The sequence below is a fragment of the Pimephales promelas genome, chromosome 20 (assembly GCF_988280905.1).
Source record: "Pimephales promelas chromosome 20, fPimPro1.hap1.1, whole genome shotgun sequence".
Lineage (NCBI taxonomy): Eukaryota > Metazoa > Chordata > Actinopteri > Cypriniformes > Leuciscidae > Pimephales > Pimephales promelas.
Window position 1 is genome coordinate 1,158,729 of NC_142788.1, and position 25,918 is coordinate 1,184,646.

The 25,918-nt window shown below is 39.9% G+C and overlaps 1 protein-coding gene across 1 annotated transcript in view; it reads left to right on the plus strand.

The window, feature by feature from the left end:
• smc1al (structural maintenance of chromosomes 1A, like) overlaps positions 1–25,918 on the plus strand; it is a 46,859-nt gene that overhangs the window by 14,932 nt on the left and 6,009 nt on the right. The window contains exons 10-24 of the mRNA XM_039671327.2: positions 52–159; positions 2,153–2,338; positions 2,416–2,595; positions 4,636–4,782; positions 4,869–5,006; positions 5,564–5,680; positions 5,761–5,867; positions 6,024–6,165; positions 8,736–8,881; positions 8,969–9,122; positions 10,317–10,430; positions 11,686–11,842; positions 20,494–20,648; positions 23,289–23,440; positions 23,523–23,592. Coding sequence (XP_039527261.1) covers positions 52–159; positions 2,153–2,338; positions 2,416–2,595; positions 4,636–4,782; positions 4,869–5,006; positions 5,564–5,680; positions 5,761–5,867; positions 6,024–6,165; positions 8,736–8,881; positions 8,969–9,122; positions 10,317–10,430; positions 11,686–11,842; positions 20,494–20,648; positions 23,289–23,440; positions 23,523–23,592 — 2,073 coding nt within the window. The remainder of the gene's footprint in view (positions 1–51; positions 160–2,152; positions 2,339–2,415; positions 2,596–4,635; positions 4,783–4,868; positions 5,007–5,563; positions 5,681–5,760; positions 5,868–6,023; positions 6,166–8,735; positions 8,882–8,968; positions 9,123–10,316; positions 10,431–11,685; positions 11,843–20,493; positions 20,649–23,288; positions 23,441–23,522; positions 23,593–25,918) is intronic.

Consider the following 25,918-nt stretch of genomic DNA (forward strand, 5'->3'; position numbering starts at 1 on the left):
CTGAGTGAAAGGTGGAGCTGTGTTTTCTGAAGTGTGTGGCGTGTTGTGCAGGTGATGGAGCAGCTGGGTGACGCTCGAATCGACAGACAGGAGAACAGCAGGCAGCAGCGCAAGGCTGAGATCCTGGAGAGCATCAAGAGGCTGTATCCTGGATCAGTGGTGAGAACAAGGGCCTCATATATAGGCTGCATTTACACTGCAGGTCTTGATGCCAAAATGCGATTTTTTTTTTTTGACGACCTGCTTACATCATCTTTTAAAAGTGACCCATATCCGATTTTTGCATTCACACTATACACTGCTGAAACTACCAGATGCAGACGTTCTGATGCTTCTGAACCGGGAAATTAAGCAAAACAGCACGAAATTCAATGGAAGCCGATGCGAATAAAATTATCCAGTGTTTTCTTTCCACAATATTTCAATAAGTCATCAAAACATTGGTCTCGTACGGCGGAGAAAAAAAGAGGAGCGGCTCTAGCCATGAGCACTTAAAACGATGCCTCATATCTTAACAACCCTGCATTTTTGCCTGCACTCTTCACCCCAAAAGACATGAAACCTCCGCATTGCTCCACTGTGTGTGTCCTTTCTTCCATCGCGTGGCTCGCGCCTATAATTGCGCAGTTTTTAATGATGCATGACTCGCATTTACTGGGGAATATTCGATTTGTCTGCTTACATGGCACACGCAAATGCACGTATCTGATTCATATTTGATTTATTACCACATATGAATGAGGCCTGAATCCGATCTGAGGAAATCAGAATCCATGTGCTTTTTTCCTGCTTACACGTTCACCGGTCATATCCGATCTGTGCCACATGAGAGGAAAAAATCGGATTTGGGTCACTTGAACCATGCAGTGTAAACGAGGCCATGGTCTACACACCCCTGTTAAAACGGCTGTAAAAACAAAACCAAGATAAATGTGTATTATGCAGTCCCTCCAGAAAAACGCGATTATGCGATCGCTGAATTCAATGCAAAATCAGCCAAAGTCCGCATATTTATGCAGGGGCCGCATTTTTTCAAATACGCCGCACTTTCGCCGCATAAATTGTCGATTTCCGTGCAAAATATGCGGAGTTTGCATAATTTCATAATCCTCGCATTTTCGTTGCAAAAAAAGTCACATGTATCTTAGCAGAAAGTTGAAAAATGTTGCGTTTGCTTCACACGAGAGCCGCCATTTCCCCCTGTTTCCATGGGAACGTTATGAAGTGACGCCAGACAGACTCACGGAGGCGATCGACATCTCACAAATCGAACTCGTATAACTGTCTGTCACACGTTCTACCGTCACATCGTTACTTAATAGACAAACATAAGATAAAGGAAGTAGCATCAAACACACATGGGGCGTTCGAGGCACTGCAGAGAGTTCAGCAGCTCTTAAAGGGGCCACACCTTATTAAACTCGTTACAGTCTGAAATAAAACAAGATGAGAAATGAAATATTCCCAGCACTTTCTATGATGTAGTATGCTTGCTTATCAAAGGAAGTAATAAGAAATGACTCTTATATTAACAGGGTGTTGGGGGAATCACTTTTTTCTCTTTTTCATCAAACCGCAATTTTTGCAAGTTCCCTCAATTTTTGCAAATTCCTGCAATTTCATCACATAAAATTGCATAAATATCCCGCATATTCCATCGCATCTTTAAAGAAAACGGGCCGCGCAATCAATCAATTTTTGCCCGCAACAATCACAAAAAAAACCTCTGCGTTTTTCTGGAAGGACTGAATACTATAATGGTAAATGTTATATATAAATCGCAATTTTTTTCACAAATTTTTGGAAATTTCCACCACAAAATCAGTCATTTTGATCGCAAAAATCACACAAAAAAATCGTGAAATCCTGGAGGGACTGATTATGGGAACTTCATGGCTCCCCATTTCAACAATTGATTTTTCATAATAATCTAAGATTTATTTGTAGTTCGAGTAAGGTGAAGACTGAGCTTGATTAGTTAATTCTGAACATTATAAAATAATGCTTTTTTCCTCTGAAATGTGACTGGTGTTCTCTGCCATTGCATAGGCTGTATCTTTAGCGGCAGAAGTTCTTTCTAAAGCTGCTGTTTTGATGGGGTTTGTATATGTAGTGTGTTCGTATGCTCACGTATGATGGTCTCCTCCTCCAGTACGGCAGACTGATCGACCTGTGCCAGCCCACACAGAAGAAGTTCCAGATCGCGGTCACCAAAGTGCTGGGCAAAAACATGGATGCCATCATCGTGGACTCTGAGAAGACGGGTCGTGACTGCATCCAGTACATAAAAGAGCAGCGTGGCGAACCCGAGACCTTCCTGCCCCTGGACTACCTGGAGGTGACGTCTCTAGAAGTGATTCACGCCATGTGTTGTGGACCGGCATGTTGATTCATGTGTTATGGTGTCCTGCACAGGTCAAGCCCACGGATGAGAAGCTGCGGGAGCTGCGTGGTGCCAAACTGGTGATCGATGTCATCCGATACGAGCCGCCACACATTAAGAAAGCCTTGCAGTACGCCTGCGGAAACGCCCTGGTCTGTGAGAACGTGGAGGACGCTCGCAGGATCGCGTTTGGGGGACCATACAGACACAAGGTACAAAGACAAGTCACTGAATCAGACCTGTTTCTCCCTAGCTGTGAGCGGATTATGCATTAGATGGTCCATAGCTGTGCCGAATGAACACCCCAGCGACTGATGTGAATGTTTTCGCAACCTACAACACCACAGAGCTTAGGCAAGCACTGCTCACTTTGGTGGAAAAAATCCTGTTCGCTTTGAGACAGGATTGTAAAATCGATTTTCCACGTCTAAAGACGTTTCCATTTTCAACACCAAATGCACACAAATCCACGAACACCTAACAGGCATTAGGCGAAACGTAAAGAGGTGCTTGAGACACACAAGTCAGCAATATTCCTGATGATTTATTGACAAACCGGAGCGCAACACTCAAGGATTGAAATTAACAACCAATCACGCCAAACTGCCGTGTTTCTGTTTACTCATTTTGCTGGGGAAGTTCGTTTAAGACAAATCTGTGCAGATTTAGCGCAAATACACAACTTGTTAGATCATGATATTGAATACAGCGTATTACAGATCACAACACAACACACACACTTGTTCATTGAAGTAATAGGGAATATTAAAAAGCATTTGGTTAACAGGAGAGACATTGTTTTTTTCCAGCATCCTACATGTTCTGTGTCCTGTATTTATCTGTCCACGTAAAACACATTTTTGGTTAAAAACTGTTCAAATCCAAAATTGCTTTTGTCAACTCTGGGGTCTTGTAGGTTGTTAAAGTCCAAAATTGTTTTTGTTATATATAAATGATTTATGTAAAGTTACAAAGACAGTGAAACTAGTGCTATTTGCGGATGACACAAATATTTTTTGTTCTGGGGGAATTTACAGGAACTGGAGGAGATTACTAGTTCAGCAATGTATAAATTAAAAAGATGGTTTGATACAAATAAATTATCATTAAACATTAATAAAACTAACTAACTGTAAAAAGAGTATACAAATTCGGATACAGGTAGATGGGGTGGACATAGAAAGGGTTAATGAAAATAAGTTTCTTGGGGTGATAATAGACGATAAAATAAGTTGGAAATCTCACATAAAACATGTAAACTTTCAAGAAGTATTTCAAAATTGAACAAAGCGAAACATGTTCTGAACTACAAATCACTCCACATTCTTCACTGTGCACTGATATTACCATATCTAAACTATTGTGTGGAGGTTTGGGGTAATACTTGGATGGATGGATGCAGACTATTATCTTTATTTATATTGCAAAAAAGAGCCATAAGGATGATTCATGGTGCTGGTTATAGAGATCGCACAAATGTATTATTTTTTAAAATCCAAACCGTTGAAATTTACTGATCTGGTTTATGTTCAAACAACACAAATAATGTATAAAACAAAAAATAACCTACTCCCTGGTAATATTCAACAACTGTTTTTTAATAGAGAAGGCAGATATAATATTAGGGGTGAGAGCAACATTAAAAAGTTTTTGTGTTTTGATATGTGGAGTGAACTTGTGGAACAGATTAAGTTCAGTATTTAAACAATCCACAATTATGACTCAGTTTAAAAAGCATTGTAAAAATATGATATTTGCAAGGTGTAAATAGTTTATTTATATTTTTTTAATTTTTTTTTCTCTTTTTATTATTATTATTTTTTTTTAAATAATTTTTTCTTATGTAATTTTTTATTTGAAGATGTATATAAACATGGGTAGATATGTATGTATGTTTTTGTTTTTTGGTGTGTAGAGACAAATTGATCAAAATGTTCGGTCAACCGGTTAATTAGTTATAATTAGTTGAAGCTGGGGTAGGATTGAATAAGCTTATGCTTCTTCCTACTCCTTTTCAGACATGTATAAGTTAAAAAATAGTTTTTTTGTTTGTTTTTTTTTTCTACATGTTCGAAATAAAAACTTTTCATTCATTCATTCAAAATCGATTCCCTATTTTTGTTTTGGAAACTTGTGTTGGTCTGATTGATTGTGGAATTGATTGTCGAACGTGACAGTGACAGCCCTGCTCACTTCTTGTGGTAAAAAGATTGATTCAGTTTGATTCTGGTCATGTTTTGTGTGTTGTTTAGACTGTGGCTCTAGACGGGACGTTATTCCAGAAGTCTGGAGTGATCTCCGGGGGTGCCAGTGACCTGAAGGCCAAGGCTCGGCGCTGGGATGAGAAGGCCGTGGATAAACTGAAAGACAGGAAGGAGAAACTCACAGATGAGCTTAAAGTAAGTAAAGCTGAATTAGAAGGGTGTGTGTGTGGGGGGGATTTGAGCATACGTGCCGTGACTGATGGTTTGCGTGTTCATATCAGGAGCAAATGAAGGCCAAGAGGAAGGAGGCCGAGCTGCGGCAGGTTCAGTCTCAAGCTCACGGGCTGCAGATGAGACTCAAGTACTCTCAGAGTGATCTGGAGCAAACCAAGACCAGACACCTGTCCCTCAACATGCAGGTACCGCCACTTGCCCAACTGCTCACTTCAGGCAACCCAATATTATAAAACACATGAAGCAATCATTACACACGTGACTGGCAGTCTTCTGGAAGACCAATAGAAAAACTGCTTAGTACATCAGTAACTGGTCAATAATTATTTAACATGGTTTTATTTAACATGTTATAAGAAATGCTAGTGAAATTGAATAATCAAATATAAAAAATAAAACCCTGTATAGTCTTCACTGAATTAGTTAAATCTAAATTGATTCATAATGAAACAAAAGTGATTATCAAAAGCAGTGGGACTTTAATCATTTATATTAACATTAATGAAACAGATTTGCAACAGTTTATTAGGCTGCTGTCCCTTTAAGAACAAATGCACTGATCTAATACACTGTTACACATCCAGTTTTGCAACGGAACGATGTGAATACCCACACAATGTGCATTTAAGTGTGTGTATTTGACCGTTCAAACCGGACCGCATGCGTCTGAGAGTGACTAATAATCAAAAACTATTGTTAATATAAAAATATCTGTAAATATCTCGTATTGTGGTGATTTCAGGAAAAATCGAAGCTGGAGAGTGAACTTGCTAACTTCAGTCCACGCATCAATGACATCAAGAGAATCGTCCAGTCACGAGAGAGAGATATGAAGGACTTGAAGGACCGCATGAACTTGGTAGGACACCGCAGAGTCGTCTAAAACCGCTTTACCGTGGCTCATCCGTCAGCAGTCATGTGTGCTGTCTTTCACTCCAGGTGGAGGACGAGGTGTTTCTGGACTTCTGCAAAGAGATCGGCGTTCGTAACATTCGCGAGTTCGAAGAAGAGAAGGTCAAGAGGCAAAATGAGATCGCAAAAAAACGGTGAGATCATTGAAATAATCTGCTTGTTGTTTCAACAAAGATGTCCTGCATCACCACACCAAAGGAAATGACTCGAAAAATTGTTTTATGTGGATCTGAATTGTGATAACCATGTTATTTGCCGTAACTGATAACTCATCCTGAACTCTCTGCTAGCCTGGAGTTTGAGACTCAAAAGACCCGCCTGGCGATCCAGCTGGACTATGAGAAGAACCAGCTGAAGGAGGACCAGGAGAAGGTGGTCATGTGGGAACAGACGGTCAAGAAAGACGAGAGCGAGATCGAGAGGCTCAAGAAGGTAGAGATCAGTCACACACACTCTCATGAGTAGTGTTGTCACGGTACCAAAATTTCAGTATTCGGTACCAATACCAGTAAAAATTCACGGTTCTCTGTACCAATTTCGGTACTTAAGCTCAGTTTAAATTTACATATATTTAAATGTGTTTATCACGGTTACAAGTATGGGAACTGTACATTTGTATTATAAACACTTTAGAAAAAAATTAGATAAAATGACCTAAAATAAACAATAGTATACACTAACACATTTTTAAAGTTGTTTGTAAAGTTCTAATCCGTTAACATTTATTTAATGCACAATGAATAAACAGTCCCTCCAGGATTTCGCGGGCCTTTTTTGTGATTGTTGCGGCCTAAAATGCCTGATGTTGCGGCCGCTTTTTTAAAAAGTTGCGATAAAAGTTGCGATGTTCTTCTGCATGTTTTTATAGGTTAAAATGGCAAAGATAGATAGATTTTTAACTTAAAAAGCCCATATTATGCTTTTTGGCTTTTCCCCTTTCCTTTATTGTGTTGTTATATTTTTTGTGCATGTTATAGGTTTACTAAGAGAGAAAAGTCCAAAGTCCACCCCAAAGGGACTTATTATGTCCCACAGAAAACACTGTTCATCATCTGCATCTGCTCTAGTCCAGAATTGACTTAAGAGACAAAGTCACACACTTTGTAACACACGAACAAACTAACTAACCATAAAAGGCAAAACAAACTATTTGAAGACACAGCAAAACCTAACAAACTAAGTTTCTTTTTTTTTTTTAAACAAGATCTGCACCTGCAAAAAAGTCAGAACCTCACAAACATTAAGCAGCATTTATGTTGAAAGATGCCAATACTAATAAAGTGCAAAATACAGTTTTAGGAATAGCCACTAAAGTGAAAAACCAAATGTTTGATAATGTATTTTATATATAGTTAATATAATATAATATAGCCGCATATCCAATAAAGCTTAATTTTTTTTTTGTCACACAATAGAATTTTCTGAATTGAGAGAGTTCGGCAACTGGGTGAACTAATGCACTGTGATAGTGAGTAGCCTATTACAAGTGATAAACACAAGAAAAGAAAGGAAAATAAAATGGTCAAACTAAATTCTTTAAATATAAAACAAAAGAGAAGCAGATAAGTGATGAGTCCGTGGAAACAACACTGCTCATTCGCGTCTGTCAGCTGCCGTGCACTCACATACTGAAAAGATTATGAGCGCGCCTCCCGCGAGCGCATAATGAGCGCGCTTCCCGTGCGCCTAATCGCCTATTTGAAATAACGACCTCAAGCGCGCAAAAGACGCGATACGTGTACTAATCAAGAGACCCCCTTGATATCGCTTCTGCGCACGGCACCTTCTCAGCAAGCAGGGGCGCCATTGCCAATAATTGAATTGAAATTATAAAAAATAGAAAACCTTCGCGGGACAGAGGATTTTTTTTTAACTGCTCGTGCCGCCCCCCATGTGACATGAAGAGATGCCGCCCCGGGCGACTGCCCGGTTCGCCCGTGCCTAGAACCGCTACTGGACTTATGACGACGCTTTGCAGGAGACCGCGGCGCGATGATTCGTCAAAGTTGCAGAAAAGTTGCGATGATTTTTCAAAATTGCAAGGCGCACTGAATTCACGTGGATTTGTTGAAGTTGCGTTAATAGTTGCGATCGCGACATCGCGAAATCCTGGAGGGACTGAATAAAGTGAACAAACATGAACAATCAAGTGTTTCTATTAAATAACATTTACAAACATTAATTAATGTTGTAAAAATATATTGTTCACTCAATGTGTTGATATGAACTAAGTAATGTTGATGAATGGTATCCTATTGTAGCATTACCAAACTATACAGGAGATAAAACATGTTTTATTTGACTTGACTGTACTTTTATTTAATCTAAAACTGAATTCATATTTAATTTTAAAAAGGCTTTTTAAACCTGCCGAGTTATAAAGGCAAGAATACGCCTAGAACTGGCACTGACATTAAATGACATAAATAGGGATGCATGGATACTAATACCATAGTACTCTGGTGTCGGGTGGATACTACTGTGCTCATGTACTCGTAAAACTACCCCGAAAGCACTTTAGAGGCCGTTCACATGTCGCGCGTGTTTTTATTATTATATTTTTGCGCGTGCTTATTCTCTCCAAAGCGCTTGCTCTCACGCGGCGTCTGTCGTTGCTATGCAACGAGTTTTTATTATGAGCGCGCTTGCCTCGCGCCTATATTTGAAATTGCGAATTTGCATGTAATCGGCCTCTTATGGCAACGTGACATTAGCCTAATCCAAAATATTTCCATATGTGGCTCTTTCCTCCTTTCGTTTCAACAAGTGGATTCAGAGAGAGAGCGATATATCAGTGTTATGAAGAGGACGCAGCTGTGCACCTTTCAGATAGCGCGTCTAGAACTGGATTAACCTGGTATTCGGTACCTAGAAAAGCTGGTACCGTAACATTTTTTTTTTTTTTTTTTTTAGTACCGACGACACTAGTTTTAGTTTTTTGACAACACTACTCATGAGGATGCTCCATTGAGCCTATGTTTGAACTTCATATGTCTAAACAGGAAGAGCAGAGGAATATGAAGATCATTGATGAAACCATGGCACAGCTGCAGGATCTGAAGAACCAGCACTTGGCCAAGAAATCTGAGGTTAATGATAAAAACCATGAGATGGAGGAGATCCGCAAGAAACTGGGGGGTGCAAACAAGTGAGACCTGTCATGCTTTATCCAGACATGCATAGATGTTTCCAGGAAAAGCAGTGTGGAGAACCCTGTGTGTGTGTGTGTGTGCAGGGAGTTGACGCAGCTGCAGAAGGAGGTGACGGCCATCGAGACCAAGCTGGAGCAGAAGCGCAGCGACAGACACAACCTCCTGCAGGCCTGTAAGATGCAGGACATCCGGCTCCCGCTGCGCTCCGGCACCATGGATGACATCAGCCAGGAGGAGGTGACATCACCATCACACACGCCCAACAATCGCTGGGACCTCACAAATATAAGATGCTTATGAATTGTGGAACTATTTTTTACCACATAATTGCCTTTCGTATAATGTCCCACATTTGTTTTTTCATAGTTTCCATGAATTAAAGCTATTTTAAAGCTATTATTGGGATATAAGCCGTGGTAAACAATCCTAATAAAGAGTATGTAGTAGGGCTGGGTATTGAGACAAATTTCACGATTCGATTCGATTTCGATTACCTCAATATTGATTGTTTTGGATAGCAGTTACAATAAATGGCCATTTTTCTCAAAGGAATCAAATCTCTGAACTAATGCTGTAAACTATGGGAGTCTAGTTGTAGCCTATAGACTTCATTAGCCTAATATGAAGGGAATAATGAACTACAAACACTTAAATCACACTTTTATTTATTTTTATAATAAGATCATCATATGAAATATAAACATTTAAATGGTGGCTGTCATATAAACTTGCCAGATTTATTCAAATATGCATTAAATATTGAAGAACATTAAGATTATAATGCATATGTAATATGGTATATATATTTAGCAAAATGCTCCTCTATAGAGTTATTTTTTCTAGCTGACTATTGAGTTTATGTGGGTTTTCTGAGGTAAATATGACGATGACATTGATTACAAGCTGTTTAACTGACGTCTTTCCACGGTTGAAACGCAGATTGAGCGAATCAATGTGACATGATCCGGATTTGGATAAGTTGTCCTCTATCTTTAACACACTTTCAGATGCTCGTTCATGTTTATTTGGCGCTGTGACTGGTATTATTAAGCCGGAAGAGAGATCAGCGCTGCTGCTTCTCCAGAGCGATCTCACGCCACAGCGACAAAACGCTATTTATGTTTTTGAATTTCTAAAGAAAATGGATGTAATTTGAAAATTGAGACTTTGTTTCATATTAATAGTAACAAAGGACAAAGATTATTGCGATTTTTTGGATGCGCGCAGCCGCGATACAATGATCCATTCATTCAAATGAAACAGGATGACTAATCGATTCTTGAGATTTAAGAATCGATATCGGTTCGTAAAAATGAGAATCGATTAATATCGAGAAATCGATATTTATTACCCAGCCCTAGTATGTAGTTGTGTTGAGGCTTTCTAGCAGTGTATTTGGTAACTGTGTGTGTGTGTGTGTGTGTGTTGCAGGGCAGTTCTCAGGCCGAGGAGAGTCTCAGCAGCAGTCAGAAGGCATCTAGCACTGTCCTGGCTAAAGAAGCGCTCATTGAGATCGACTTCAGCAGCTTGTCAGAAGACCTAAAGGTACATCGATGCTTGCGTTACTGTTTACACTCTGTTCAGAATGTGATAAAGCATTGTGGAAGTCAGGGTTCACGTACCAACCCCGAAGTGATCAAATAAAATTTCTCATCAAAATTTCTGGGCAAGAAAAGTAGTTTGTTCAGGTATGGTTTGTAGGGGATCACAGACCTGCACACATATACTCAAACGCACGTAACTATAGAACCAGTTCTTAAAGCAGTAGTTCACTTTAAAAAAAAATTTGCTGATAATTTACTCACCCCCATGTCATCCAAGATGTCCGTGTCTTTCTTTCTACAGTCGAAAAGAAATGAAGGTTTTTGATGAAAACATTCCAGGATTTTCTCCATATAATGGACTTCAATGGGAACCAAACGGTTCAAGGTCCAAAAGGCAGTTTCAGTGCAAACTGTTCAAAGGGCTTTAAACGATTCCACACGATGAATAAGGGTCTTATCAAGCGAAACGATCGCTCATTTAATAAATAAATAACAAAGTTTAAGTTTTATAAGCTCAAATGCTCGTCTTGCTCTGTTCTGTGATGCGCGTTCGTGACTCTCCTGTTCGAACTCGTTCATCAAAATGAATGAATCTTTTTCCGAGTCAATTCGTTCATTTCATTTGTTGAAACAACCAAATTACTTGAAAAAAGATAAATTCATGTTGATGAAGGAGTTCGAACAGGAGAGTCACGGACGCGCATCACAGAACAGAGCAAGACGAGCATTTGAGCTTATAAAACTTAAACTTTGTTATTTATTTATTAAATGAGCGATCGTTTCACTTGATAAGACCCTTATTCATCGTCTGGTGTCGTTTAAAGCCTTTTGAACAGTTTGTACTGAAACTCTCTTTTGGACCTTGAACCGTTTGGACCCCATTGAAGTCCATTATATGGAGAAAATCCTGGAATGTTTTCATCAAATTTCCACTGAGGAAAGAAAGACATGGACATCTTGGATGACATGAGGGTGAGTAAATTATCAGCAAAAGTTTTTTGAAAAGTGAACTACTCCTTCAATGTGCATGTGAACGCCATCAGCGTTTATCACAGGTTCAGTTTAAAGTCTGTTCACAGAGAACGGTGTCGTCTTAGCGGCCAAATGATCATTTCGACGGAAGTGAATCAATCAAAACTAACTTTAGCTGGAAAATAACCGCTGTAAAACCAAACTAATCTCTGTTACCTTAGATGATGTGTTTATCTCTGTAAGCGCTCTATAAATGAGGATGCCGTGACTGATGCCGCTTGCAGGACTCTCTGTCGGAGGAGGAGCTGAAGGCGGAGATGAACACGCTACAGCAGAGACTCAACGAGCAGCAGAGCATCCTGCAGAGGATCAGCGCCCCCAACATGAAGGCCATGGAGAAGCTGGAGAGTGTCCGGGACAAGTTCCAGGAGACCAGTGACGGTCAGACACAGACACACACACTGAGTCACACTTGCGGACTCGTCTGAACAGCTAGCAGTTAGCCAAGGGGGTCTACCCATGCCACTGTCCACAGCCTGATCACTTATATTATTGAGCTAGTGCTTTAAACTTCATTATCCATTCTCTTGGAAAAGAAATGACAGACTGAAGTTTTAGGCATGCTAGGAATTGTTTTAAAACAGTTATTTATAGGCTATACTTTTGCTTTATTGTGGCTCTAAGAAAGAAGGCATGGATTTGGATAATGGATTTCGTCTGTGAGTTTTTCTCTCTTCAAGGGACAGTTCACCCATAAATGAAAATTGTCTCCATTTACTCTCCGTCAATGAGTTTCGTCCTCCTGAGTGCAAAAAATAAGATTGGACCCCATTGCCTTAACATTGATGGTGTTTGATTTCATTCCCTTGTTTTGGAAGTCAGTGGGGTTTATCAATTGTTTGGTTACCCATATTCTTCAAAATATCATCTATTGTGTTGTGACGATGTTTCATCTTTTAATGAATATAAATACAAGATTCAACAACGCAACATATAGTACAACCAACATGGCGGTCTTGTCAGTCCAGATTGGGAATACCGGATGTATAATGACGTAAGGTGTTGAGTTGAAAAGAGTGAATGGCGGGGAGGACAAGCAAGGTGGGGTTCAGTTTGAGGGCAGACTCGTCTTATTCAGCCGACGGGAAGTTGATTACGTCGATGATAGGCATTCAGAGTCCTGAGTCTAAACTACGTGCTTATATGGAAATACTGAGCGCTTGCCGAGGGAGCTGAGAGAATCGCCGCGACGCTGTTACGTTTCCAGTCATCCAGAGAGATTGTATGAATGAACCCGCATTCAGAGTCATGGGTCTAAACTACGTGCATATGGAAATACTGAGCGCTTGCCGAGGGAACTGAGAGAATCGCCGCAACGCTGTTGACGACGTGCCAGTCATTCAGAGAGAGAGACTACAGTACGAGCGATCTCTTCACAAGGTATTTGAAGTATCTGAGAGAAGCCGGAGTGTTCGTTGATTCGTTTGAAGTCGTGAAGCGTGAGTAAAAGGATATATAAACTCAATAGCGGGACTAACTGACTTTGTGGTTTATTTGCTGCCCTTTGATTTGCCGTAGAAAGCGTGATGGACTAAGATGACTCTGACTGTTTCTATGAACTCTTTTTCCTACACAACACTGACGGTGAACTGTGTGAGGTTGATTTTTATATGAATGAAACTGCGTGTGTACTGACTTATTCCTATTGGGGTTGTATTGTTTGCTGTTTTGTGTATATTGGGGTTGTGTGTATAATCTATCTTTACTCCAATGGTGATGTGAAAAAATTGGGACTTGTTAATGGTGAATCTAACCTACTAAAATAATTGCATAATGAATAGGAGTGTTTTTGTTTCCGTAGTGTTTATATCATTTAAGGGTTCATGTTGAGTAATTAATACATGTGACCTGTGTTTGCTTTCCTTTGTGACGTGACTCACAACCTTAATTAAGATACAATTTTGGCAGATTAAGTATCTGTCTGGCACCCCGGCATAAATTAAGAAGGAAAGTGTTACATAAAAATGGCACCCCAGATGGGACAAAAATATTAAACACTTTTGAAAAAAAAAAAACAAAAAAAAAAACGCTTAATTCAGACTTTCTTTATTTCCAACGATTAAAACACCCAATTCTTCAAACAAAATGGCTGCATCTTCAGAAAGTTCTTGCCATGAAATGGAGGGAGATCTAAACCAAACCCCAACCAATACAACCAAAGAGGATCTTATGGATGTTATGGCTTTAGATCAAGATGGAACTCAACCCTTTCCTCCTGAAACCCTCCCTAGCAGTATCTTGGAAGGTTTTCAGGCCACCTCAACTCAACACACTCTGCTAGATATGGACTTAACAGGAAGTCTTGATCTCAGACCCCCAATATCATCTTCTCAGCACTCCATGGAATTAACTAGAATTATGGACACTCTGACTCTTCGACAATTGAGTGAAATGACCAGAACACAATACAAGAGTCTAAAGGACACCCTGTCAACTGAAGTTGGAGAGCTGAAAAATGCTGTGGATATTCTCACTTTGCATGTGGATACTGCATCTGTGAAACAAGAAACAGAACTAAAACAGCTTATAAGTAATCAGTTTGAGTATTTCAGGAAAGAGTTTAATAACATGTTGCATTGGCAACTAAAGAAACATCATGCTGAGGTATTGAAGGATTTCAATACAGTCATGGAACCCATGGCCAAAACTCTGGATTTCATCCAAAAGAGCACTGATCAAAATACTCAACAAATGAATACTTTTCTTGCTCCGACAGGTTCAAATAGTAATTTACAGGAGGAACTTCACCAGTGTACACAACATCTTCATCAATTAGCTAAAGACATTGAAGCTCTCAAATCATCACCGCAGAGTTCAGTGAAAGCCAATGTTGCTGTACCCATAAATACCTCACTATCTGCTTCTACGGATGCGGGTATTCCGGTGGTGAGTACCAGATTACAGCGACTCCATTCAACATTTCAAAGTGGTTTGGGTGACTCTGAGCTTAATTCCACAAGTGAAGTGGTTACCACTGTTGAAGGTAGAGGACGTTTTTTGGGAAAACAGCCTGTGAAACTTCAGTTCCCATGCTTTGGTCGAATAGAAGACTGTGATGATCCTTTGATCTTTCTGGAGAAATGTTATGATTTCATGGCTCTCCACCCTCTTTCTGATGAAGAAATAATAGCAACACTCAGGAATGTGCTCCATGGTACAGCTAGAGACTGGTGGGATGTTGCTCGACTTGAGACCAACACTTGGCAGGAGTTTGAAGCAAAATTTCTGGCTGCCTTCTTGTCAGAAGATTATGAGGATGAGTTAGCGGAGAGAGTAAGAACACGTGTACAGCAGGAAGGTGAGAGCATAAGAGATTTTGCTTACATGTATAGAGCTTTGTGCAAACGATGGAAGCCACAAATTGACGAGAGTGAAGTTATTAAGTTGATCTTGAAGAACATCAATCCTCAGATGGCAAGTCAACTTCGAAGTAATGGAGTTACTTCTGTTGATGGATTAGTCCGTCTTGGGCAACAGTTGGAAAAAGACAAGGAAAACCAAGTACAGTATGAACATCGAAAAAAACCTTGGAAACTCAGAACAACTAGTCCTGCTCCAAGTCAGTTGGCTATCCCGGTACCATCTTCAGTATCACAGGACTCCTCTAAATCCCCCTTTTGTTGGCGGTGTAAGGGCCCTCACGCTCCGAATTCTTGTCCTCAGGGTGGACCTGCTAAGAACAAAAACTATAAAGGTCAGCAAGGTTCCAATCCTATTAAAGGTAACCATGACAATCATCCAACTGTTAGCACTGTCACTCATATGAAGTCTGTATACTCATCTACTCACTCTTTCAATACATCTCTACCTCAGCAGTTGATTGTTCCGGTAAATATTGATTCTTGGCAAGGCCAAGCATTGGTTGACACAGGATCTTCATATACTCTGTTAAATGAAACATTGTGGGTAACCATGGGTTATCACACTCAACAGCTCAGACCCTGGACTGAGGGAGCCATTTATCTGGCTGATGGAGGAGCTCGGCAACCATTAGGATGGGGTGATGTAGAAGTTACAGTACACTCATTAACCGTTCCCTTACCAGTGGTTGTCCTAGCCCCACAAATGCTTGCCTTTCCTGTTGTGTTGGGTTTAGATTATCTCTTCTTTAGTGGATGGCAAATGGACATCCGGAACAATGTCTATTGGTTTCATCCTGATCAAAAATATTCTTTTCTGAAAAATGAAGCTCAATTCCATGAATGGCAGAATTCTTCCCCTCTTGCTCTTTTTTCGGCGCTTCCCCCTGATACCTCAAAGGAAGAACCAAACCCTCTGCATATAGCATGCCAAAACACCTGCCTGGATGAAAGAGGAAAGGAACGTTTGCTGATCCAACTTAAACAGAATTCTGTTGTCTGCACAGCTGTTTTGGGTAAAACAAGTGTCCTGACACACAGAGTTTATGTTACCCAAGATGTTCCTATAAGACAAAAGCCTTATCGTGTTTCTCCTACGAAACAGAAGGTCATCAAAGAGCTGATTGATGAGATGTTAGCTGCTGATGTCATCGAGCCTTCCTCATCAGCATGGGCTTCCCCAGTGGTTTTAATTCCCAAGAAAACGGGTGGTTACCGTTTCTGCGTGGACTACCGAAAGGTAAATTCAGTCTCTCAATCAGATGCCTATCCACTTCCTACAATCCAAGAAATTCTGGAGTCCTTGAGTGGTGCTGTTGTTTTTTCCACCCTGGACCTTAACAGTGGATACTGGCAGGTTCGAATGGAAGAGGACAGTCAAGATAAAACCGCCTTCATTTGCAGTCAGGGGCTATTTCATTTTAAAGTCATGGCTTTCGGCCTCAAAAATGCCCCAGCGACCTTCCAGCGATTGATGGAGAGAGTCCTAGGAGAGTTACAGCGTAAGAACTGTTTTGTCTATTTGGACGATATAATCATCTACTCTTCCTCTATCGAACAGCACTTTCAGGACATCCAGGCTGTGTTGGATAAATTAAAAGAAGCTAACCTGACTGTTAATATGAAGAAAACACATTTCTTCCGTACTTCTCTGAAGTTCCTTGGCCACATTGTAACTGCATCAGGAATCAAGGCAGATCCAGAAAAAACAAGAGCTGTCCAAGAATTTCCTGTGCCAAGGAACATAAAGGAAGTCCAGAGATTTTTGGGCATGGCTGGTTGTTATCACAGGTTTGTACCGCACTTTTCTCAAGTGGCCGAACCCCTGAATGCCTTAAAAAGGAAAGGTGTCAAATTCCTTTGGACTTCACAATGTCAAGATTCTTTCCAAGCGTTAAAACAGCTCCTTGTGACTCCACCTGTGTTGGGACATCCTAATTTGAATCTCCCATTTGTCATTTACACTGATGCAAGTGAGGTTGGCTTGGGAGCTGTCCTTGTGCAGCAAACAGGATTGGGCACTGAGGAAGTACTGGCATTTGCCAGTCGTACCTTAAATCCGGCCGAAAGAAATTATACGACCACCGAGCAAGAATGTTTGGCAGTCGTGTGGGCCCTCGAAAAATGGAGGTACTACTTGGAAGGAAAATTCTTCACTGTCGTCACTGATCATTCTTCTTTGATGTGGGTCTTCAAGACACAGAAACCTAACACTCGTCTAATTCGGTGGGCTCTTCGACTCCAGGAATTTAACTTCACTGTGGAGTATAGAAAGGGGAAGTATAATACGGTTCCTGACGCTTTGTCCCGAGCCCCGGTGGACATCAATGAAGCGGGCCCTCTGACTTGTTCCACTGCTCTATCTCGGAAGTTAAAGGTGAAATCTGAGAAAACAGAAGAGTTGCCACTTACTGATCATGACATCTGGAAAGCACAGCAGACAGATCCAGATATTCATCATCTGTACGAACAAATAGTAGAATCAGGAGAAATCACTGTCAATTCCTCTACAAAATTCTCCATCTTAGAGGATAAAGTCTACAGAATTGTCCAGTTTCCACACAAGATTGTGTATCAAGTTTACATACCAAAAGCTCTCCGACACCCACTTCTCCAGTGTCTTCATGAAAATCCTCTTGCTGGTCATCTTGGCAGGTTTAAAACATTCAAAAGATTGCAAGCTTTGGTGTACTGGCCTAACTTAAACCAAGATGTCAAAGAGTTTGTACAAAATTGTCATGTTTGCCAGCGTTACAAGCCTGAATGTCGTCGACTTCCCGGCACCTTGCAACAAACCATTGTACGACGCCCATGGGAAATGTTGTGAGTGGATCTGATGGGTCCCTTTCCCAGGAGCTTATCTGGGAATGTTTATCTGATTGTTTTTGTGGACTATTATTCTCGTTGGATTGAGCTCTTTAGTCTGCGCAAAGCCACAGCTGAGACTGTCTCACAGATTCTGGTCAGAGAAATTCTTACCCGATGGGGAGTCCCAGATTACATCTTGTCTGATCAAGGATCGCAGTTTGTCTCCTCTGTGTTCCAAGAGCTTTGTAAAGATTGGAACATCGGACACAAAATGACAACTGCCTACCATCCGCAGACAAATCTCACTGAAAGAGTGAACCGTAACCTCAAAACGATGGTGGCCTCGTACGTCAGTGACAATCATAAACACTGGGACAAGTTCCTACCAGAGTTCAGATTTGCTCTTAATTCTGCCGTCCATGAGTCCACAGGAGTAACACCAGCAGAGTTGAACCTCAATCGATCGCTTAGAGGTCCCATGGATGTGCTATTGCAGCCACGAGATGTGTCTCCTGATGATTCTTTCTATGACAAACTGACAGAGTTAAATCAAATGAAGGAATATGTTGAAAAGAAACTACATTCAGCTCGTCAACGTCAAAAACGAAACTATGACAAAAATCGGAGAGAAGTTGTGTTTCAAGAGAAGGACAGGGTCTGGATGCGCACTCACCCTTATTCCAGGGCAATTAAGTCTTTCTCAGCAAAAATTGCTCCAAAATGGCAAGGGCCTTACAGGATAGTCCGGAAATTAGGACCTCTGAACTATGAGATTGTCCTGGAGGACACTGGTGAAGACTTAAGAGTGGTACACGTCTCCCGGCTTAAACCCTGTTTCCCCTCTACACAGGAACTTGAAAAACAACAACAACGTACATTACTAGAAATCTTTAAGGAAGATAGTGATGAGGAGGAGTTTCTTGGATTCACTGAAAAAGACATTTGAAGACATCTGGGTTGACGCCTTACCCTAGTGGCCGGCTTTTCTTAAAGAGGGGGGAGTGTGACGATGTTTCATCTTTTAATGAATATAAATACAAGATTCAACAACGCAACATATAGTACAACCAACATGGCGGTCTTGTCAGTCCAGATTGGGAATACCGGATGTATGATGACGTAAGGTGTTGAGTTGAAAAGAGTGAATGGCGGGGAGGACAAGCAAGGTGGGGTTCAGTTTGAGGGCAGACTCGTCTTATTCAGCCGACGGGAAGTTGATTACGTCGATGATAGGCATTCAGAGTCCTGAGTCTAAACTACGTGCTTATATGGAAATACTGAGCGCTTGCCGAGGGAGCTGAGAGAATCGCCGCGACGCTGTTACGTTTCCAGTCATCCAGAGAGATTGTATGAATGAACCCGCATTCAGAGTCATGGGTCTAAACTACGTGCATATGGAAATACTGAGCGCTTGCCGAGGGAACTGAGAGAATCGCCGCAACGCTGTTGACGACGTGCCAGTCATTCAGAGAGAGAGACTACAGTACGAGCGATCTCTTCACAAGGTATTTGAAGTATCTGAGAGAAGCCGGAGTGTTCGTTGATTCGTTTGAAGTCGTGAAGCGTGAGTAAAAGGATATATAAACTCAATAGCGGGACTAACTGACTTTGTGGTTTATTTGCTGCCCTTTGATTTGCCGTAGAAAGCGTGATGGACTAAGATGACTGACTGTTTCTATGAACTCTTTTTCCTACACAACACTGACGGTGAACTGTGTGAGGTTGATTTTTATATGAATGAAACTGCGTGTGTACTGACTTATTCCTATTGGGGTTGTATTGTTTGCTGTTTTGTGTATATTGGGGTTGTGTGTATAATCTATCTTTACTCCAATGGTGATGTGAAAAAATTGGGACTTGTTAATGGTGAATCTAACCTACTAAAATAATTGCATAATGAATAGGAGTGTTTTTGTTTCCGTAGTGTTTATATCATTTAAGGGTTCATGTTGAGTAATTAATACATGTGACCTGTGTTTGCTTTCCTTTGTGACGTGACTCACAACCTTAATTAAGATACAATTTTGGCAGATTAAGTATCTGTCTGGCACCCCGGCATAAATTAAGAAGGAAAGTGTTACAGTGTTCAGCAGAAGAGAGAAATTCATGCAGGTTTGGAACAACGTGAGGGTGAGTAAAAGATGAGGGAATTTGCATTTTTGGGAGAACTGTCTCTTTAAAGTTATTCAGGCCTGACTCTGGTGAGATGAGTGTCTTCCACACCAGATCAGATGGACCGTAGCTCTGTTGTCGAACACCTAGAAGAAAAAAATAATGTTTGCAAAATGTACATTTCCATTTTTCTATTGGCTAACTAAAGCAAAATATATAAATAACCTTCTTATTGTAACCTTAAGACATTTGCACGTTGCTGTTTATGTACGCGTATATATACACACAGTCCACACACATTTAAACTAAACACTAAATCCAGGTTTATAAATTAAGCTGACATCAGACCAAAAAACCCAAAACATTATTCAATATATAGTAATTATAGTTAGTAGGGTTTGTGGAATAAGTCACCATTATTTCTATAGCACTTTTTACAACACAGGTTGATTCAAATCAATGCGAACAGAGTTCAGCTGTACAGCAGCTCTGAGAAAGGGTCTGAAGGGTCTTCATCTGACACACACACACACGAAGATATCATTTAAACCTCCACCCCAACACATAAACTGTGGTCAGCCGAAGCTCTTCAGAAGGTTTGCATTAAACCACTCGATTCGTATCGATTTATTTACGATCTCTTAATAACTTCTAGAAGCGTCATAGTTCTTGTTTGTATCACCCAGCTTGTGTTTTTGCATTCACTGGTTTTGTGTTTGTTTGTTTAATGTCTTCTTTTGTTTATTGTGCTAGAGTTTGAAGCTGCCAGGAAGAGGGCGAAGAAGGCCAAGCAGGCGTTTGAGCAGATAAAGAAGGAGAGGTTTGACCGCTTCAATGCCTGCTTTGAGTCTGTGGCCACCAACATCGATGAGATCTATAAATCTCTGTCCCGCAACAGCAGTGCCCAGGTACTTATACACTTCTGTCTCACAAAACAAACTTCATTTTGGCTTTGTTTTGCTTGAAATGACGCCACACCAGTTTATGGGGGGCTTAAAGGGTTAGTTCACCCCAAAAATGAAAACTCTGCCAGTAATTACTCCCCTCATGTTGTTCAACCCCCGTCATTCATCTTCAGAACACAGCAGCTCATTGCTCTGTCCTACGAGGGTTGGGACAGTAAAAATACGGCCAAACGTTTAGATTTCCTCAGGCCGTTGCAGTTTACAAGAGAGTTTACGGCCAAACGAGCGAGAGTGTCATGAAGCAGGTGCTTACTCTAGTCTACAGTCCACTGAGCAGTCCCTCCAGAAAAACACGATTATGCGATCGCTGAATTCAATGCAAAATCAGCCAAAGTCCGCATATTTATGCAGGGGCCGCATTTTTTCAAATACGCCGCACTTTCGCCGCATAATATGCCGATTTCCGTGCAAAATATGCGGGGTTTGCATGATTTCATAATCCTCGCATTTTCATTGCAAAAAAAGTCACATGTATCGTAGCAGAAAGTTGAAAAATGTTGTGTTTGCTTCACACGAGAGCCGCCATTTCCCCCTGTTTCCATGGGAACGTTATGAAGTGACGCCAGACAGACTCACGGAGGCGATCGACATCTCACAAATCGAACTCGTATAACTGTCCGTCACACGTTCTACCGTCACATCGTTACTTAATAAACAACATAAGATAAAAGAAGTAGCATCAAACAGACATGGGGTGTTCGAGGCACTGCAGAGAGTTCAACAGCTCTTAAAGGGGCCACACCTTATTAAACTCGTTACAGTCTGAAATAAAACATTGCTGTTTTTGTAATTGTGAAAGAGAGTCTATTGTGCACTTATTCTTTGATTGATCTTTTGGAATGAGATGTCTCAATTTCTAGTTTTTAAAATGAATTGCAACCTTGTCTTAAATTTGCCATCTGTCTTACTTCATACAAATGATTTTGACTTTTCTATAAGAAAAATCGTTTTTTATTTTTTTCTATTATTAGGAAAATTTCATATCCATCAAACTAAGTGGAGTAACTCAAAACCCAACTTTGCTCATTTCAAAACAGCCTTTAAAATGTATTTTGAGCCTGTACATTTTTTTTTTTAAAAATTGAAAAGCCCAAAGATCTGTATCTCTGCTAAAGGAATTGAATATATGTCTGTGATCCCCTCTATATTTATTTTTACATTAAGGTAGTAGCCTAGTGAGAACAGGATGTTGGGGGAATCACTTTTTTTCTCTTTTTCATCAAACCGCAGTTTTTGCAAGTTCCCGCAATTTCATCACATAAAATTAAATAAATATCCCGCATATTCCATCGCATTTTTATAGAAAACGGGCCGCGTAATCAAGGATTTTTGGTAACACTTTATAATAACTGCACACTATTAATCATTAGTTAAGCGTGAGTAAACAGTTAATTCATCATTTATAAAACATTAATAGACATTAATATGCAGTTTATAAATACAGCTATACATGTTTTTTTCTTGATTTATAAGCATATCTATAATGCGTTTAATGAGTGTATATTCATACTTTGTTAATGATAAATTAATAATTTCTAAATGAAGTATAGCATTATTTACAAACCAGTTGTTTAAGAGTTGTCAGTCATTCATAAGATTACTTAGAAAGTGTAAGTAAATGTAGTAAATACAGGTAGTTATAAAACATTTAGTAGTGGTTAGTTAACTATTTTTGTGAGCTAATCTAAAGTGAGGACTATTCGTACTTTGTAAAGGAGATTTAAAGACTCGTCAATCTTCTAAACAGTAAAATGTAACAAACACAACGCAGTGATACAGAACATAGAAATATTTAACAGCCTTTAAAAATGCTTTACAAGGCACTCACTTTAGATGAGCTCACGAACATAGTTAACTGACCACTACTAAATGCTTTATAACTACCCAAATTAACCCTGAATTACAGCATTAATACATGTTAATAAAGCATTTATTAACACATTAAGTAACCATCACTATATGTCTGAATAAACAGATGTATAATTGTAAATTTATTAATCATTTACTTACTCGCTCTAAGTAATCGTATGAACCACTGAAAACTCTTAAATAACTGGTTAATAAAAAATGCAATTCTTCATTTAGAAATGATAAATTGATCATTAATAAAGGATGAAAATACAATTATTCAAAAAATTACAGATATGCTTTTAAATCAAGAAGAAAGCATTTATAGCTGTATTTATGAACTGCTTATTAATGTCTATTAATGCTTTATGAATGATGAATTAATGGTTTACTCATGCTTAACTAATGATTATTAGCGTGTAGTTATTATAAAGTGTTACCGGATTTTTGCCCGCAACAATCACAAAAAAACTCTGGAAGGACTGACAAAGCTTTGACACACACACACCATGACAGAAAAGCAAGTGTGGTTTTGATTGCATAAACAACTAAAGTAACTTTACATCCTGGCCACATGAAAGCATACGTTTAGAACCCATGAAGTCATATAGTGCTTTTGTAAACGTGCATTTTTCTGCTACAACCTATTCTTCAGGCTTGTCGAAGTTATGCTTTAATTTTCTCCTAACACTAAGATGAATCTTTCCACTGGTGTGTGTGTGTGTGTGTTGCTAGGCTTTTCTGGGGCCTGAGAACCCCGAGGAGCCATACCTGGATGGGATCAACTATAACTGTGTGGCCCCAGGCAAGCGTTTCCGGCCCATGGACAACCTGTCTGGCGGAGAGAAGACCGTGGCTGCTCTCGCTCTGCTGTTCGCCATTCACAGGTGCGTGGACGTATATGTGTCCAATCGTGTCCAATCCCAGCCTTCATCCGTGTGTGCCTGACGCCCTTCTCCCCCTCGACAGCTATAAGCCCGCTCCCTTCTTCGTGCTGGACGAGATCGATGCCGCACTCGACAACACCAACATCGGCAAGGTTTGTTTCTCACCAGTTTATCACACAACCGACTTCTGATTATCATGGGAGACGGGCGAGGGCCACGCAGTCTTGGCATATTGCGTCTGCATGATGAACTTTTAACATTTTATATTGTACATGCAATCCATGAAGTGGATTCCCATCAGGCACTGCTGTTAGAATAGAAATGTTGTGCTACACCTGACACTTCTGTTCAGCGGTTTCCAAACGCTTTCCCCTTTTGTAGAGAGAGATTTTCAAGCCAGACTAGAGATTAGTTTCCCTCACTCTGAGTTTTACCAATATCAATATCTGCAGTTATGATTATTGCTGATGGCAAGTTGACAATCATGATTAATGTAAAAAAACAAAAACTTGCTATTATGAAAAATTAAAATACACAATTTTGCTAAAACAAATTGACACAGACATGTTGTTCAGATGTGAAGATATAAACTAAAAACATCTAAAATATATAATTCATTTAATTTGTATGTAAAAGTAATCGAATTATAAGGATAAATTGATGAATTAAATCTAGAAAGACTGAAAACAAGCGTGTGTAGATCGCCTTTGAAAAACCATTAAAACTTTATAGTAGACAGAGCGGGATGGAGGAACACAAGCTGACAGGCGTGAGTAAAGGACAGGAAATGATGCATAACTGCCTTCATATGTAGAGCTTCACTCTGTAAACACCTTTAACTGAACCTGTTTCTGCGGCGGCGCTATCTTAATCCATCATTAATGTTACGAGCGACCGGATACCTTTCCATTACCCTTCAATTTGCGCAAATTGAAATTGCGAAATGAAAATACGCTCAATGGAAACACGGCAATTTCGCAAAAACTCCCGTTTATCGCAAAACAGTTTTTACGCTCGCATGAGGAGGTTTTTCAGGCAATTCGAAAAAGGATTTTTCCGCAAAACTGCAATGGAAACGGATTTTGCGCATTTACAGTCACCTGACTTAGAAGACGGAGTGTGTTTTAGGTCCGTGTCCGCAAATAATAATAATAATTATCATCATTAGCCTATTATAACATCTATTAGGCTACATATGTAGAAGACGCTTTTATCCAAAAAAAGGAACAAAGCAATTCGTCACATCTCATTCATAGTACAGGTCAGTGGCGGTTCTACTTTGAATTACACCCAGGGCGAGACCCCCTTCGAGCGCCCCCCCCCCCAAACCAACCAACCAACCAACCAAAAAAAAAAAAAAACACCCCAAAAATAAAATCTCATTCCGTTCATTATTCACAGTGAATAGAATCCAGTTCTTTTGCTAGATTAATCTAACTTTAAAGGGAGGAAGTCACCATTAGCGCATTGGTTATTGCCTTGAATTATGTGCATGGCACACTTTAAGTTATGACTTGTTAAAGTATACTTTGTCACTAAATGGAGTTTTTAAAAGTAAAATCGTCAGAGAGACACTTAGGCCTATTTTGTAACACAATACTTATCTCTTAAATAATTTTGAACAGCTATCATATTAACAACTATCCAAACTGTTATAGACCTAAAATAGCTTTTGTAGCCCTATGTCACTCTTAAAATGTCAGAGAAAAGGACCGAATCAGAGATTATTTAGAAAATAGAAAATTGTACTTTGCATATTATAGGCTACTATAAAAACACATAAAGTTGATCATTATGTAAATTATTTTCATTTCATGAATATAGTGACCAACATGATCACAGAATCTTGTTCAAAAAGCCTAATACACAATGAAATCAATTCACCAAGTTAATAACATTAAAGATTTGTTTTTAAGGAGTGTCTTTTATCTTACCTACTAAACTTAAAAAAAAGGTTAACACAAAAGATTTAAAAAAAATATAAATATTTCAGCATTCAATCATCTCTATAAAAAGAATGAGTCAATAAAGATATATTCCTGACATTTATAATGCACAGTAGCTGATCTTTTAATAGTAAAATTCAGTCCGATTTTCCCATGGCTGTCGTTGCTATACAACCACGCACTCGCGCTCTCCACAATGGCAAAGAAGTTTTAGTAGCTAATGTATTTCCACCACAGAAAAACGCTTGCTGAAGCTCTGCTAAAAGAGTTATTTACGGAGAAGAGAAAAAAAACCCAAGTGTTTGGGTGCACGTGCACTCCCATACTGATAAGATTATGAGCGCGCCTCCCGCGAGCGCGTAATGAGCGCGTTTCCCGTGCGCCTAATCGCCTATTTGAAATAACGACCTCAAGCGCGCAAAAGACGCGATACGTGAACTAATCAAGAGACCCCCTTGATATCGCTTCTGCGCACGGCACCTTCTCCGCAAGCAGGGGCGCCATTGCCAATAATTGAATTGAAATGATAAAA